We start from the raw sequence: 14,980 nt of genomic DNA on the forward strand, positions 1-14,980 counted from the left end.
GGCATGGCGGTTGAGGGCCAGGTGTTAAGAGACAGGGGTCTCTCTGATTCTCTTATTCCTACCTTGCTGAGAGCTCGGAAGGCTCCCTCCCAGGAAGATTTATCAACGTACCTGGAAGGCATACATTGCCTGGTGGGAATCGCAAGGGTTGCATCCTTTCTCCTTTTCGGTGGCGAGGGTCCTAGCTTTCTTGCAGAAAGGTGTGGAACAGCGTTGGGCAGGATTAAAGGTCAGGTGTCAGCCTTGGACATTTTCTTCCAAGCGTCCCTTGGTGACTAATTCCCTGATTTGCACCTTTTATTCAAGGGGTACATCATCTGGCTCCTCCACGGAGGGCTCCCTTGCCTCCGTGGGATTTGAATATGGTTTTGTCTGTTTTTGTAATGACTTCCCTCTGCCAGTGTTGTCCCAGAAAGTTTCTTTCCTCGTTGCTTTCACTTCTGCTCAGTGTGTCTGAATTGGCGGCTCTGTCCTGCCGTTCGCCCTACCTGGTCGTTCATAGGGATAAGGTTGTTCTGCGACTAAAACCAATCTTTTCTCCCTAAGGTGGTGTCTGTCTTCGACCTCAATGAAGATATTGTATTTTTCTTTGGTTTGTGCGAAGCCTAAGCATCCCAAGGAATTTGCATACATTGGATGTGGTTCGGGCGATCAGGGTTTACCTGTCGACCCACGGAATCCTTTTGGAAGTCTGATTCCATGTTTGTCCTTCCTGGGGGACCTCGGAAGGGTTTGGCTGCGACTGCTGCAACCATTTCAAAATGGATCAGACGGACTATTGTTCAGGCCTATTCACTCAAGGGTCAGGTGCCTCCTTTCCCTGTGAGGGCACATTCTAATAGAGCCGTGAGTGCCTCTTGGGCTTTTTGCCATCAGGCTTCTATGGCTCGGGTGTGTAAAGCAGCAACCTGGTCGTCTGTGCACACTTTTTACCAAATTCTACAAAATTGACGTGGTGGCATCTTCGGATGCTTCCTTTTGCCGCAAAGTTTTGATTGCTGCGGTTTGTTGAAGAGGCCTGTTTTCTCTTCTTCGGGAGAATTTGTTGTTCTGGGGTTAGCTCCTGTTGGTTGAGCTTTTGTTGCCCTGTTGGTCTTGTTTTTGTTCTGGCCTTGTGTGCACGTTACCGTTCTGTTGGTTGCGTCTTTTCCCACCCCTCACATCTGCACTGCTTTGCGACATCCCAATAGTGATGAAACTTGGAAGAGGCTACGTCTGTCAGAGGACGTAAGAGAAAATAGAATTTTTGTAAGAACTTACCGTAAAATTATTTTCTGAGTCCTCTGACAGACGCAGCCCCCGCCCCTCTATTTTGGGGTTGTTTTCTTCCTTAAATGCTTGCTACAAAACTTGTGCCTTGCGAAAGTATTCGCCCCCCTTGAACTTTACAACCTTTTGCTACATTTCAGGCTTCAAACAGAAAGATATATAAAACTGTAATTTTTTGTGAAGAATCAACAAGTGGGACACAATCGTGAAGTGGAACGAAATTTATTGGATATTTCAAACTTTAACAAAAAACTGAAAAATTGGGCGTGCAAAATTCAGCCCCTTTACTTTCACTGCAGCAAACTCTCTCCAGAAGTTCAGTGAGGATCTCTGAATAATCCAATGTTGACCTAAATGACTAATGATAAATAGAATACACCTGTGTGTAATCAAGTCTCCGTATAAATGCACCTGCACTGTGATTGTCTCAGAGGTCCGTTTAAAGCGCAGAGAGCATCATAAAGAACAAGGAACACACCAGGCAGGTCAGAGATACTGTTGTGGAGAAGTTTAAAGCCGGATTTGGATACAAAAAGATTTCCCAAGCTTTAAACATCCCAAGGAGCACTGTGCAAGCGATAATATTGAAATGAAAGGAGTATCAGACCACTGCAAATCTACGAAGACCTGGCCGTCCCTCTAAACTTTTAGCTCATACAAGGAGAAGACTGATCAGAGATTCAGCCAAGAGGCCCATGATCACTCTCGATGAACTGCAGAGATCTACAGCTGAGGTGGGAGACTCTGTCCATAGGACAACAATGAGTCGTACACTGCACAAATCTGGCCTTTATGGAAGAGTGGCAAGAAGAAAGCCATTTCTTAAAGATATCCATAAAAAGTGTTGTTTAAATTTTGCCACAAGCCACCTGGGAGACATACCAAACATGTGGAATGAAGGTGCTCTGGTCAGATGAAACCAAAATCTAACTTTTTGGCAACAATGCAAAACGTTATGTTTGGCGTAAAAGCAACACAGCTCATCACCCTGAACACACCATCCCCACTGTCAAACATGGTGGTGGCAGCATCATGGTTTTGGGCCTGCTTTTCTTCAGCAGGGACAGGGAAGATGGTTAAAATTGATGGGAAGTTGGAGCCAAATACAGGACCATTCTGGAAGAAAACCTGATGGGAGTCTGCAAAAGACCTGAGACTGGGACAGAGATTTGTCTTCCAACAAGACAATGATTCAAAACATAAAGCAAAATCTACAATGGAATGGTTCACAAATAAACATATCCAGGTGTTAGAATGGCCAAGTCAAAGTCCAGACCTGAATCTAATCGAGAATCTGTGGCAGAACTGAAAACTGCTGTTCACAAACGCTCTCCATCCAACCTCACTGAGCTCGAGCTGTTTTGCAAGGAGGAATGGGCAAAAATTTCAGTCTCTCGATGTGCAAAACTGATACATACCCCAAGCGACTTACAGCTGTAATTGCAGCAAAAGGTAGCGCTACAAAGTATTAACTTAAGGGGGCTGAATAATTTTGCATGCCCAATTTTTCAGTTTTTTATTTGTTAAAGTTTGAAATATCCAATACATTTCATTCCACTTCATGATTTTGTCCCACTTGTTGATTCTTCACAAAAAATTAGTTTTATATCTTTGTTTTGAAGCCTGAAATGTGGCAAAAGGTCGCAAAGTTCAAGGGGGCCGATTACTTTCGCAAGGCACTGTATTGATAAGCTCTAAGTGTCTGAGGGTAATGTCGAGAGGGACAGCCCCTAAGATGTGTTAAGTTAAAGCTTTTTAATGATATTTCACTACCTAGCTGCTCCTGCAGAGGGCGCCGTTGCCCAATAGTGATGTAACTTGGAAGAGGCTGCGTTCTTAGAAAATTCTATTTTTTGACAACCATAAACGCTACATTTGGAGAGGAGTCAACAAGGCCTATGATGAAAGGTACACCATTCCTACTGTGAAACACGGAGGTGGATCGCTCATGTTTTGGGGATGTGTGAGTTACAAAGGCACAGGAAATTTGGTCAGAATTGATGGCAAGATAAATGCAGTATGTTATCAAAAAATACTGGCGGAAAATTTGCATTCATCAGCCTGGAAGCTGCACATGGGACATACTTGGACATTCCAACATGACAATGATCCTAAACACAAGGCCAAGTCGACCTGTCATTGGCTACAGCAGAATAAAGTGAAGGGTCTGGAGTGGTCATCTCAGTCTCCTGACCTCAATATCATTGAGCCACTCTGGGGAGATCTCAAACGTGCAGTTCATGCAAGACAGCCCAAGAATTTACAGGAACTGGAGGCTTTTTGTAAGGAAGAATGGGCAGCTTTATCATCTGAGAAGATAAAGAGCCTCATCCAAAAATACCACAAAAGACTTCAAGCTGTCATTGATGTTGAAGGGGGCAATACACAGTATTAAGCACTGGAGTATGTAAACTTTTGATCAGGGTAGTTTGAGTAGTTTGTTGTCATTATGATTTTAAAAAGAGTAAACACAGTTGATTGATAAAAATAGGCTTCAGCCAAACACTAATCATGAGTGAAAGAAAAGTTTGTGTTATCCATATTCTCGGAAAAATGTCCAAGAAATCATAAATTCTGCCAGGGTATGTAAGAGCCGGTTCATACTGGGGCGACCTGTCAGGCGACCTGGTCGCCTGACAGGTCGCCGTAGCTCGCCTGCCATAGAGAAGCTGTAGACCTGTTCTAATAGGAGCGACACAAGTCGCTCCGACTTAGAAAAAGGGTCCGGAGCTTCTTTGGGGCGACCCGGAGCGACCTGCATTGACTTCAATTATATGAAGTCCGTGCCAGCCGCTCCGAGGTCGCGGTGCGAGCTGCGCACCGCGACTTCACAGGTCGACCGGCAAAGTCGGCTCGCCCCAGTGTGAACTGGGTCTAAACGTATGAGCACAACTGTTTCTAGCAGCCTTAACAATGCTAATAAACATTTGCCGGGGTCTTTTTTTTTTTTTTTTTTTTTTTTTTTTTTTTTGACAGCTTTGAGTGAGCAGAGAACGGCTCTGTAAGAATTTAGGACATGCTGTTTGAAGAAGATGGGGGTGAATCGAGATCACAATGTTTTTTTTTTTTTCTTTTTAAATGATTAATCGTGCAGCTCTAGTGTGTGCGTATATATAGTATTGTTCATGTCTATTGTCCATACAGCTGCTGTCTAAGTCTTGACATCTGTGCGGGTGTGTGTCCTGGGTCACGTTTAGGGCCACACATCTGAATAGATATACTATTGGGACATAGCCACTGTATCCCTATAGACCTAAATGGTACTACCTGCACAGGGATACACGCAACCCCTGTGCATCACACTGCTGGCAAAAAGCAACCCTTCATTTATTGCTTGAGTAAATAGCATCATCTGCCTTGAGTAAGGGCAGATGATTAATGTAGCATTTACTTCCTGGAATCTATCTGCCCTTAGCTTAGATATACTGCACGGAGGGTGTGCTTAGCTGAAAAACCCTTCCTACAGATGAAAGAAAAATATGCCCATGAAGACTCCTTGGATGTACAGTAAACCCCCGCTCCATCGCGGTTCAGTTTTTGCGGTCTCGGTATATTGCGTTTTTTTTTTTTTTTGTAATGTTATTTTACTATATAAATCATTAAAAATGAAATATTTTTGTGTTTTCCATAGCTCTTGCTATGTCTCTCAATATCTATCTTTTATATGTTGAAATGAGTTTCTATTGTTTTAAAAGTGTGTTTAAAGACCTTAAAATGCTTTTACACGTACAGTGACAGTAAAAAAACATGCCTACAATGCATTTTAATAGGGTTTTTCTATTTTGTGGATTTTCGCTTTTCGCGGCTGGGTCCGTAACGTAACCCCCGCAATGGAGGGGGGGTTTACTGTATACCATGTATTTTGGGCAAGGCCAGAAACCAGCAAATGTGTTTAAACTTTTTTTTTGTTTTAACAAGTAAATATAATATACCTACCTTTTTTTGTATTTACTGATGTTAGCAGCATAAGGATTAAAAATAGTTTTATTGCTCATTGAGAAAGTTTTAAAACTTTAAAAACAAACAGCACATTGTACAATACCTTTTTTTAGTAATATTTTACTTTGTAATTTATTGCAAATTTATTGCAACATCAGATTTGAATCACTTTTAACATTCCATTTAAAAAAAAAAAAGGGTTTTGAAGGGAAGAGGAGGCCGTCTCTGCTCCGAAGCATTTTTAAGGCTACATTCACACCTGAGCGTAGCGTTTTCGCGCGTTTTTTGTGCAGGCGTTTTTTGTGCAGGCGTTTTTTGTGCAGGCGTTTTTTGTGCAGGCGTTTTTTGTGCAGGCGTTTTTTGTGCAGGCGTTTTTTGTGCAGGCGTTTTTTGTGCAGGCGTTTTTTGTGCAGGCGTTTTTTGTGCAGGCGTTTTTTGTGCAGGCGTTTTTTGTGCAGGCGTTTTTTGTGCAGGCGTTTTTTGTGCAGGCGTTTTTTGTGCAGGCGTTTTTTGTGCAGGCGTTTTTAGATTGAATAGAAACCAATGGAAAACGCCTGTAATCTGCCCAAAAAGAAGCTCATGTACTTTTTTGAGCATTGGGCGTTTTGCTTACAGCGTCAAAACGCTCAGATGTGAACAGGGGCCATTGAAATGAATAGGATTTGTCTTGTTGGGCGTTTTGAGAGCTGATCCTAGAGCAGAAAAACTCCCCAAAAACGTCCCAAAACGCCTAGATGTGAACGGAGCCTAATAAATTTTCAACCGTACAGAGAAAAATAAAATGCAAAAGAATATAAAATCAAAGTCCACATCTGTCCTGTACGTCCCTTGGAAAGAACATTAGTCTCTCAGGATGTGAAATGCGTTGTGATATCAAGAAGTTAGATATCTAGAAATTACAGATATCTTGCCAGCCTATGTATATCGTTCAGGTGTCAACTAATTGTACATTAATAAGAAATATTGGCATCAGTTAACCCACACTTTCCAAACTTTAAAGGATAAGTTCACCTTTCGTAACATGTTACAGCCATATTAAGGATGTAATATTTTACGAACAGACCAGTCTCCCGCACCTCCCCTATCCGCGCTGTGACAGCTAGTCGGGTTCTTCTACCTCCCCGCTAGCTGTCTCAATTTACAATCACTGATTGACAGGGCTCTGGGCATGGACAATGATAAGCTCTGGTGTTCTATCAGATTAACGCTACCCATCAGATCGTGTAACGGAAGTGACGGTCCGACCAAAAAATACTTACTGCACATGTGCTATGCCAATGTGCTATACTACACCCAGCTACGTCTTGAGTAATTTTAGCAATAAAGTGAGCAGATATATATCAGGCATCCCAACCTGCATGCAAAAGCTAATTTCAGGGAGGTGGCGCCCCGTGCTGCTGCTATTACACAACCCCCCCCCCCCCCACACTCATTTTAACACAAAACTAGAGGGTGATCGAATGAAATTGAATTGGTATACAGAGGTTGAATTCTTCTGAGAAATATTAAAGGAACACTCTAACCACCATGACCACTTCAGTGATTTGAAGTGGTCATGGTGGAAGGAGTCAAACACTGCACATGCTGGGGATATTCACAGTTCTGTGCTGGGGGCTAGTTGCACCCCTAGCACATATGACTTAGGCAGCCACAAATATGTCATGTCCTTATTCATACATGTATGAACAAGGACATGATGTATTATGACAAAACACAACTATTTTTATTAAAAAGCATTGCAACAATTTACATACGCTAATGCACATACATTTTCTACTTATTTTGCAGACTGCTGGTGCAGTTACTGCTGGGTACTGCTTGTGGGTAATGCTGTTGAATACTGCTGGCACAGATGGAGGGTATGCTGGTAATCATGCTGGCAGATACTGCTGCAGGAAGCACGTGGCTGCAGTAGAGAGCAGAGCTGCTGCTTCCTGTACGGCTCCTGTCATAGATGGAGTGAATTTTATATCACTCCGCCTGTGACATAGCCGGAACTACAAAGGAAGCATCTGCTCTATCACTGAGACCTACATCCTAAGTCTGCTGCTGCAGCCGGGAGATTGCACGGCACTTGCGGGTGTCTGTGAGCTGCTGTCCAAAGAAGGGAGACTCCTGCAAGTCGCGGGAGACTTGGGATGCATGTCTGAGATATAGATGATGCTGTTTGGATGTTACATTTTGAAAGAAACTGGATGCCAGCAGTAGGAAGGTGGTGAAGGCCATGTTAGTACACCCCACAGCGCTAAACCTTTTAGCTTTCAAAATTTAAACATCATCACAGATATGAATATACGCTCACTTTATTTCTAAAATTACTCTGAAAGATTTCTGCATGGGTGTTCTATCAGATTACCTGTCAGATCATGAAGAATTTGGAACGCATATCGCATGCGCAGTAAGTTTGTGGTCAGAACGTCACTTTCATTACACGATCTGACGGGTAGCAGTAATCTGATAGAACACCGGCAGCCTTTCGGCTTGTAGTTTTCATTGAACTGCCTTGGTGCTGTGGAGCGTTATGGTAGTTTTCATGCTTCCTTTCTGTATCTGCTTGCGGGATGTACGGGCAGGCAGATACACTGGCTCTGCTGGAGACCTGCAGATCGCTGGTGCAATGCTTTACGGACTCCAAAAATAAACAAATGCACATTTTTCTACCTGCAAAAAATGTGCATTTATTTTTTTTGCAAAAAGTGAACTTCTCTTTTAACAAATGTTTTGCAAGAGACTAATCTATTGGACAGAAGTTTTTCATACTGGAAATTGAGCTTAACTAAAGTGGATACCATACCCGTAAAAAATCCATACCCCTGTCACTTCCGGTGCACCTACGTCATCGAGGAGCTGACTAGTGTGCGTATGCTTGGAGAGTATGGATTTTTCACGGCAGTGTGTGTAAAGTTACACTTGCGGCGTTTACAGTAAAACAGCTCAGCTGCAATATGAGTCATCTCCGCTCCTACCCCTGTCGCTTCTCTGATCTCGGCTACTAAATATAACGGCGGCGGCGGGAGTATGAAAATATAAATCACGGAGCCGAGATCTCCGTGATTTAGATTTCATACACCCGCCGCCGCTTTTATATTTACTAGCCAAGATCATGGAAGTGACAGGGTTAGGAGTGGAGATGACTCATATTGCAGCCGAGCTGTTTTAATGTAACCGCCGCAACACCTGAGTCGTTGTAACGTTACACACACTGCCGTGAAAAATCCATACCCTCCGTACATGCGCACTAGACAGCTCCTCAGCTGTTCAGTGACGTATCCGGACCTGTGGGCATGCGCACTGCTACGCTGCTCAGCTGTTCCTGACAGGAAGTGACGTGGGTATGGTTTTCTAGCGTTACACCGGGTTATCTTTCCAATGTCGAACTATGACAGCTACCAGGGCATAGATCATCACTATCCTATATGATGGGGGAGGTTTGAATAATTTCAAACACAGTTTAGTGATTTGGTTTTCATTATGGGAAGGGCCAGAGATGTGCTTTCAGTGTTCTTTTACTACGTAGAGCAAAATATTGCACACCATACTGATAATTTTGATGTCCTGGCCCTTTTTTTTTTTTTTTTCCCCTCCTAGTACCTTGTTAGCAATATTGTTTGATCTTTTCTTTGGGGAAACTCATGAGCCGCTATATTGTTTTGTAAAAGTTTTTAAACTTAGTGTTTCTAAACCATATTTACCTTAACCACATGAAGTGCAGTTTGTTCTTTTTTTTTTTTTTTTTTTTTCTGCATTAAAAACGCATGGAAAGTTGGTTACATGGGTTCCAATGGCATAGTTCACACCAGTGCAGTGCGTTTCAGTTCCAGAAAATACAGTTGTGCTCATAAGTTTACATACCCTGGCAGAATTTGATTTCTTGGCCATTTTTCAGAGAATATGAATGATAACACAACTTTTCTTTTACTCATGGCTAGGGTTTGGCTGAAGCTTTCTTTTTTTATTTATTTATTTATTTTTTATCTATCAATCAACTGCTCTTTTTAAATCATAATGACAACAGAAATTACCCAAATGACCCTGATCAAAAGTTTACTTACCCCAGTTCCTAATACTGTGTATTACCCCCTTACCATCAATGACAGCTTGAAGTCTTTTGTGGTATTTCTGGATTAGGCTCTTTATCTTCTCAGATGGTAAAGCTGCCCATTCTTCCTAGCAAAAAGCCTCCAGTTCCTGTAAATTCTTGGGCAGTCTTGCACGAACCGCACGTTTTGAGATCTCCCCAGAGTGGCTCAATATTGAGGTCTGCTGATACTGAGATTTATTCTGCTGTAGCCAATGACTGGTCGACTTGGCCTTGTGTTTAGGATCATTTGTCATGTTGGAATGTCCAAGTACATCCGATGCGCAGCTTCCGTGCTGATGAATGCAATTTTATTTTTTTTCTCCGGTATTTTTTTGATAACACATTTCATTCATCTTGCCATCAATTCTGACCAAATTTCCTGTGCCTTTTTTGTAGCTCGCACATCCCCCAAAACATCAGCGATCCACATCTGTGTTTCACAGTAGGAATATTGTACCTTTTCATCGTAGGCCTTGTTGACTCCTCTCCAAATTGTAGCGTTTATGGTTGTGGCCAAAAAGCTCAATTTTGGTCTCCATCACTCTAAATTACTTTTGTGCCAAAAGGTTTGAGGCTGGTCTCTGTGCTGTTTGGCGTATTGTAAGTGGGATATTTTGTGGCATTTGCATAGTAATGGCTTTCGTCTGGCAACTCGACCATGCATCCCATCTTTCTTCAAGTGCCTCCTTATTGTGAATCTTGAAACAGCCACACCGCGTTTTCGAGTCCTGTATTTCACCTGAAGTTATTTGTGGGTTTTTCTTTGCATTCCGAACAATTTTCTTGACAGTTGTGGCTGAAATTTTAGTTGGTCTACTTTTAACAAAACCCCTCATTTTCCACTTCTTGATTAGAGTTTGAACACTGCTGATTGGCATTCTCAATTCCTTGGATATCTTTTTATATCCCTTTCCCTTTTTTTATACAGTTCAACTACCTTTTTCCTGCAGATCCTTTTGACAATTATTTTGCTTTCCCCATGACTCAGAATCCAGAACCGTCGGTGCAGCACTGGGTGACAGATGCAAGGGTCTGTCAGGAGTCCAGAAACTCATCGAACTTTTATATACACACTAATTACAAGCAAACAGATCACAGGTAAGGATGGTTACCTTTTAATAGCCATTCAAACCCCTTTGTGTCAACTTGTGTGCATGTTAGCAGGCCAAAATCACCAAGAGTATGTAAACTTTTGATCAGGGTAATTTTGGTAGTTTCTGTTGTCATTATGATTTTTAAAGAGTACACAGTTAATTGATGATGATAAATGGCTTCAGCCAAACACTAACCGTGAGTGGAAAAAAAACGTTTTGTGTTATCATTCATATTCTCTGAAAAATGGCCAAGAAATCATACATTCTGCCAGGGTATGTAAACTTATGAGCACAACTGTAAGTACAACATGCTGCCTTTTTTGCCTTCATGCTGCATCAAAAATGTAGGTGTTCCGGCACAGTGCTTGATGGGAAATTTTAGTTTTAACATGGCAGTGATCGCAGTTCACACCCACGGTTTGTTCATTACTTTAAATGGATGCAAAAGAAAGAAAATCAGAGGGGCAGCACCTAGGAGGAAAAGAAGTGCGAACGTGAAAGTATTTCTGGTGAATTCACTTTTTTAAAACCTAGCCTTTGGTGTATAATAGTTTCCAAGACTGAGATGCCTGCTTGGTTGTGATGGTTCAGTGGCACTTTAATAGTACTCTGTACATAGCCCTGTATTTTTTTATTTTTTTTTTTAATCTTGGTTATTTATTTTTTCTAACAGCTATCCACCTCTTGTTATGGAAAAAGCTCTTAAAATGGCTGAAAATATAAAGGTCACTGATGCACCCGTCCATACAACTCGTGATGAACTGGTTTCCAAGGTGAAGAAAAGAGGGATTACAAGTAGCAATGGTTAGCAGAACATAGATGTACCATTGAGGCATTTCCTATACAGTTCTCAGCGTGTTACTGTGTTTTCTATTTAGAATATATTTAATGGTGTTTTATTTGAAAACTATATAATACATTGTGCATCTTTGTATGCAAGTATTGGTAGACTTTTGGTTTAAATTGAACTCTGCATGCTATAACAGCAGGAACGTAAATAGTATTTGCTACATGTCCTACTTCATTTTTTACACATTTTATGTTATAGCCTTATTCCAAATTGGATTAAATTCATTATTTCTCTTACGTCCTCTGACAGTCGCTGCCGATTCATATAAGCCTGCACCCAATACCCAATAGTCAAGGGTTATATGAATCGGCGGCGACTGTCAGAGGACTCAGAGAAAAGAATTTTACGGTAAGTTCTTACAAAAATTCTATTTTTCCTAAAAATTCTACAAACCATACCCCATATTGAAACGTAAAAGAAGTTTGTTTGAAATCTTTGCAAATATATTTTAAAAAAGAAATAAATCACATGTACAAAAGTATTAACAGCTTTTGCTCAATACTTTGATGAAGCACCTTTGGCACCAATTGCAGTCTCAGGTCTTTGAGTATGATGATGCAAGCTTGGCACACCTGTTTTTGGGCAGTTTCTCCCATTCTTCTATGCAGGACCTCTCAAGTTCTATCAGGTTGGATGGGGAGTGTCAGTGCATATCCGTTTTTAGATCTCTCCAGAGATTAGTCGGGTTCAAGTCTGGGCTCTGGCTGGGCCACTCAAGGACATTCAGAGTTGTCCTGTAGCCACTCCTTTCTTATCTTGGCTGTGTGCTTAGGGTCGTCGTCCTGTTAGATGAATTTTCACCCCAGTCTGAGATCGCTCTGGAGCAGGTTTTTATCAAGGATGTCTCTTTACATTGCTGCATTCATCTTTCCCTCAATCCTGACTAGTCTCCCAGTTCCTGCCGCTGAAAAACATCCCCTCAGCATGATGCTGCCACTAATCATGCTTCACTGTAGAGCTGGTATTGGACAGGTGATGAGCAGTGCCTGGTTTCCTCCAGAGATGACGCTTGGACTTCGGGCCAAAGAGTTCAGTCTTTGTTTCATCAGACCAGAGAATGTTTCTCATGGTCTGAGTCCTTCAGGTGCCTTTTGGTAAACTCCAGGTGGGCTGTCCTATGCCTTTTACTGAGGAGTTGCTTACGTCTGGCCACTCTACTATACAGGCCTGATTGGTGGAGTGCTGCAGAGATTAATGTTCTCCTGTCTCCACAGAGAAACGCTGGAGCTCTGTCAGAGTGACCATCGGGTTATTGGTCACCTCCCTAAGACCCTTCTCCCCTGAACTCGGCCAGCTCTAGGAAGAGTCCTGGGGGTCACAAACCTCTTCCATTTACGGATGACGGAGGCCACTGTGCCCATTGGGACTTTCAGTGCTGCAGAAATCTTTCTATATTCGTCCCCAGATCTGTGCCTTTTGATATAGTCCTCCTCCGAGGTCTACAGACAATTCCTTGGACTTCATCGCTTTGTTTGTGGTCTGACATGCACTGTTAACTGTGGGACCATATATAGACCGGTGTGTGCCTTTCCAAATCTAGTGTAATCAACTGAATTTACCACAGGTGGACTCCAATCAATTTGTTGAAACATCTCAAGGAGGATTAGTGGACACAGGAAGCACCTGAGGTCAATTTTGAGAGTTATGGTAGGGGCTTTGAATACTAATGTACATGTGATTTTTTTTTTTTCTTTTTTTTTTTTTTTTTCTTTGTAATAAATTTGCAAATACTTCAAACAAACTATTTTCACGTTGTCATTATGGGGTATCGTTTGGAGAATTTTGAAAATAACGAATTTAATCTGTTTTGGAATAAGGCTGTAACATAACAAAATGTGGAAAAAGTAAAGGGCTGTGAATACTTTCTGGGTGCACTGTATGTCTCCCAGTCATAACATTATGACCACTCACCTAATATTGAGTAGATCTCCCCTTTTTTTTTTTTTCTTGTCAAAAAAGCCCTGACCCGTCGAGGCATGGACTTCGCAAGACCTCTAAAACTATACTATGGTATCTGGCACGAAGTTGTCAATTTCGGAACCTTTAAGCCTCCGCTGGCTTGCCTTCCTCCAATAGTGCATTCTTGTGCCATCTTTTCCCTGTGATTCATCAGACCAGGCAACCTTCTTTTATTGCTCCGAGGTATAATTCTGATGCACACGTGCCCATTGTAGGCGCTTTTACCTTTGGACATGGGTCAGCAGGGACCCCCTGAGCAGTGTGATGCACTGTGTGTCCTGGCACACTTCTTTTGGAACCAGCTTCAAAGTAGAACTACTGTATGGGCAAAACTTTTTTCCATTTTGGGTGAAGTAAGGGCGAGTTATAACCCCTGTCAGCTTTATTTTTGCCATCTGTGTCTCATTGGGGAAATTAACCACTTTACCACTGCTCACAGTAATATTACTGCGGCAGAGTGGCTCGTTATCGTCTGACGACGTAGTACTACGTCGTCAGACACTCCCCCTTCTGGGCGGCGCTTGCGCGCCGCCGGAGGCTCGCTCCCGCTGTTTTCATTCACAGCGGGAGTCGGGCCAGGGGAGGAGCAGCGGCGATCGCCGCTGCTCTTACCCGATCGTCGGGGATCGAGACTGGAGATCCGCCCGCTGTGTGTAAACACAGCGGGGGCGGATCTCCATAGTGACAGGGAGTGACAGATCGGACTGTTCAGCATAGCTGGACATCCGATCTGTCCATGACTCACTCAGTCACCTCCCCCCCTACACGTCAGTAAGCACCAGGCATACATTAACCCCTCCCTCTCCAATAAAATTAACCCCTTCCCTGCCAGTGTCATTTTTACAGTAACAGTGCATATATATAGCACTGATTACTGCAGTAATGTCACTGGTACCCCCAAAAGTGTCAAATGTCAGTCAAGGGTCCGATCTGTCCGCCGCAATGTCGCAGTCCCGCAAAAAAAATCGCAGATCGCCGCCATTACGCGTTAAAAAAAAAAAACACCAAAAATGACAGAAATCTTTCCCTTTGTTAGTAAACGCAATAACTTTTGCGCAAACCAATCAAAATACGCTTATTGCGATTTTTTTTTTTTTTACCAAACATAGGTAGCAGAAAACAAATTGGCCAAAAATTTTTAAAAAAATTGGTTTTTACATCTTTTTTGGGGGGAATTTCATATAAAAAAATGTTAAAAATATTATTTTTTCAAAATAAACGCTCTTTTTTTGTTTATAGCGCAAAAAGTAAAAATCGCACAGGTGATCAAATACCACCAAAAGAAAGCTCTGTTTGTGGGGAAAAAAAGGACGTAAATTTCGTTTGGGTACGGCGTCGCACGACCGCGCAATTGTCAGTTGAAGTCGCACAGCGCTGAATTGCAAAAAGTGGCCTGGACGGAAGACAGCAAAATCCTCCGGTGGTAAAGTGGTTAACCTTCACTTCTTGTGCCATAGCCGAAACAGGAAGTGAGAGGAAATCCCTGAATATAAGGGAATCCCTTGGGGACCCCCAACTCACCAGAACTTGTCCCCGTTTGGAAGATTTCACCTCTTACTTTTGTGGGGACAACCCAAAATTTGGGATTTTCTTTTACTTTCAATTTTGATTATAACAGAGTGAATCCCTTTAACTGGGGCACAGACAACAAAAAGAACTGACAGGTGGAAAAAAAAAAGTTTTTCTTTTAGTTATACTTTAACTTTTTTTAGCAATTTGAGCTACAGTAGCTCTTCTATTGGATCGAACTACACGGGCTAGCCCTAACTCCCTATGTCTATCAATGAG

General features: G+C 42.2%; 1 protein-coding gene across 1 annotated transcript in view; it reads left to right on the forward strand.

Moving 5' to 3' along the window:
- Nucleotides 1-14,980, forward strand: part of CDKN2AIP (CDKN2A interacting protein) — a 50,600-nt gene that overhangs the window by 11,796 nt on the left and 23,824 nt on the right. Inside the window, exon 2 of the mRNA XM_082256613.1 lies at nucleotides 11,057-11,187. Coding sequence (XP_082112739.1) covers nucleotides 11,057-11,187 — 131 coding nt within the window. The remainder of the gene's footprint in view (nucleotides 1-11,056; nucleotides 11,188-14,980) is intronic.

The sequence above is a fragment of the Pelophylax lessonae genome, assembly GCF_965119305.1.
Source record: "Pelophylax lessonae genome assembly, chromosome: 1".
Classification (NCBI taxonomy): Eukaryota; Metazoa; Chordata; class Amphibia; order Anura; family Ranidae; genus Pelophylax; species Pelophylax lessonae.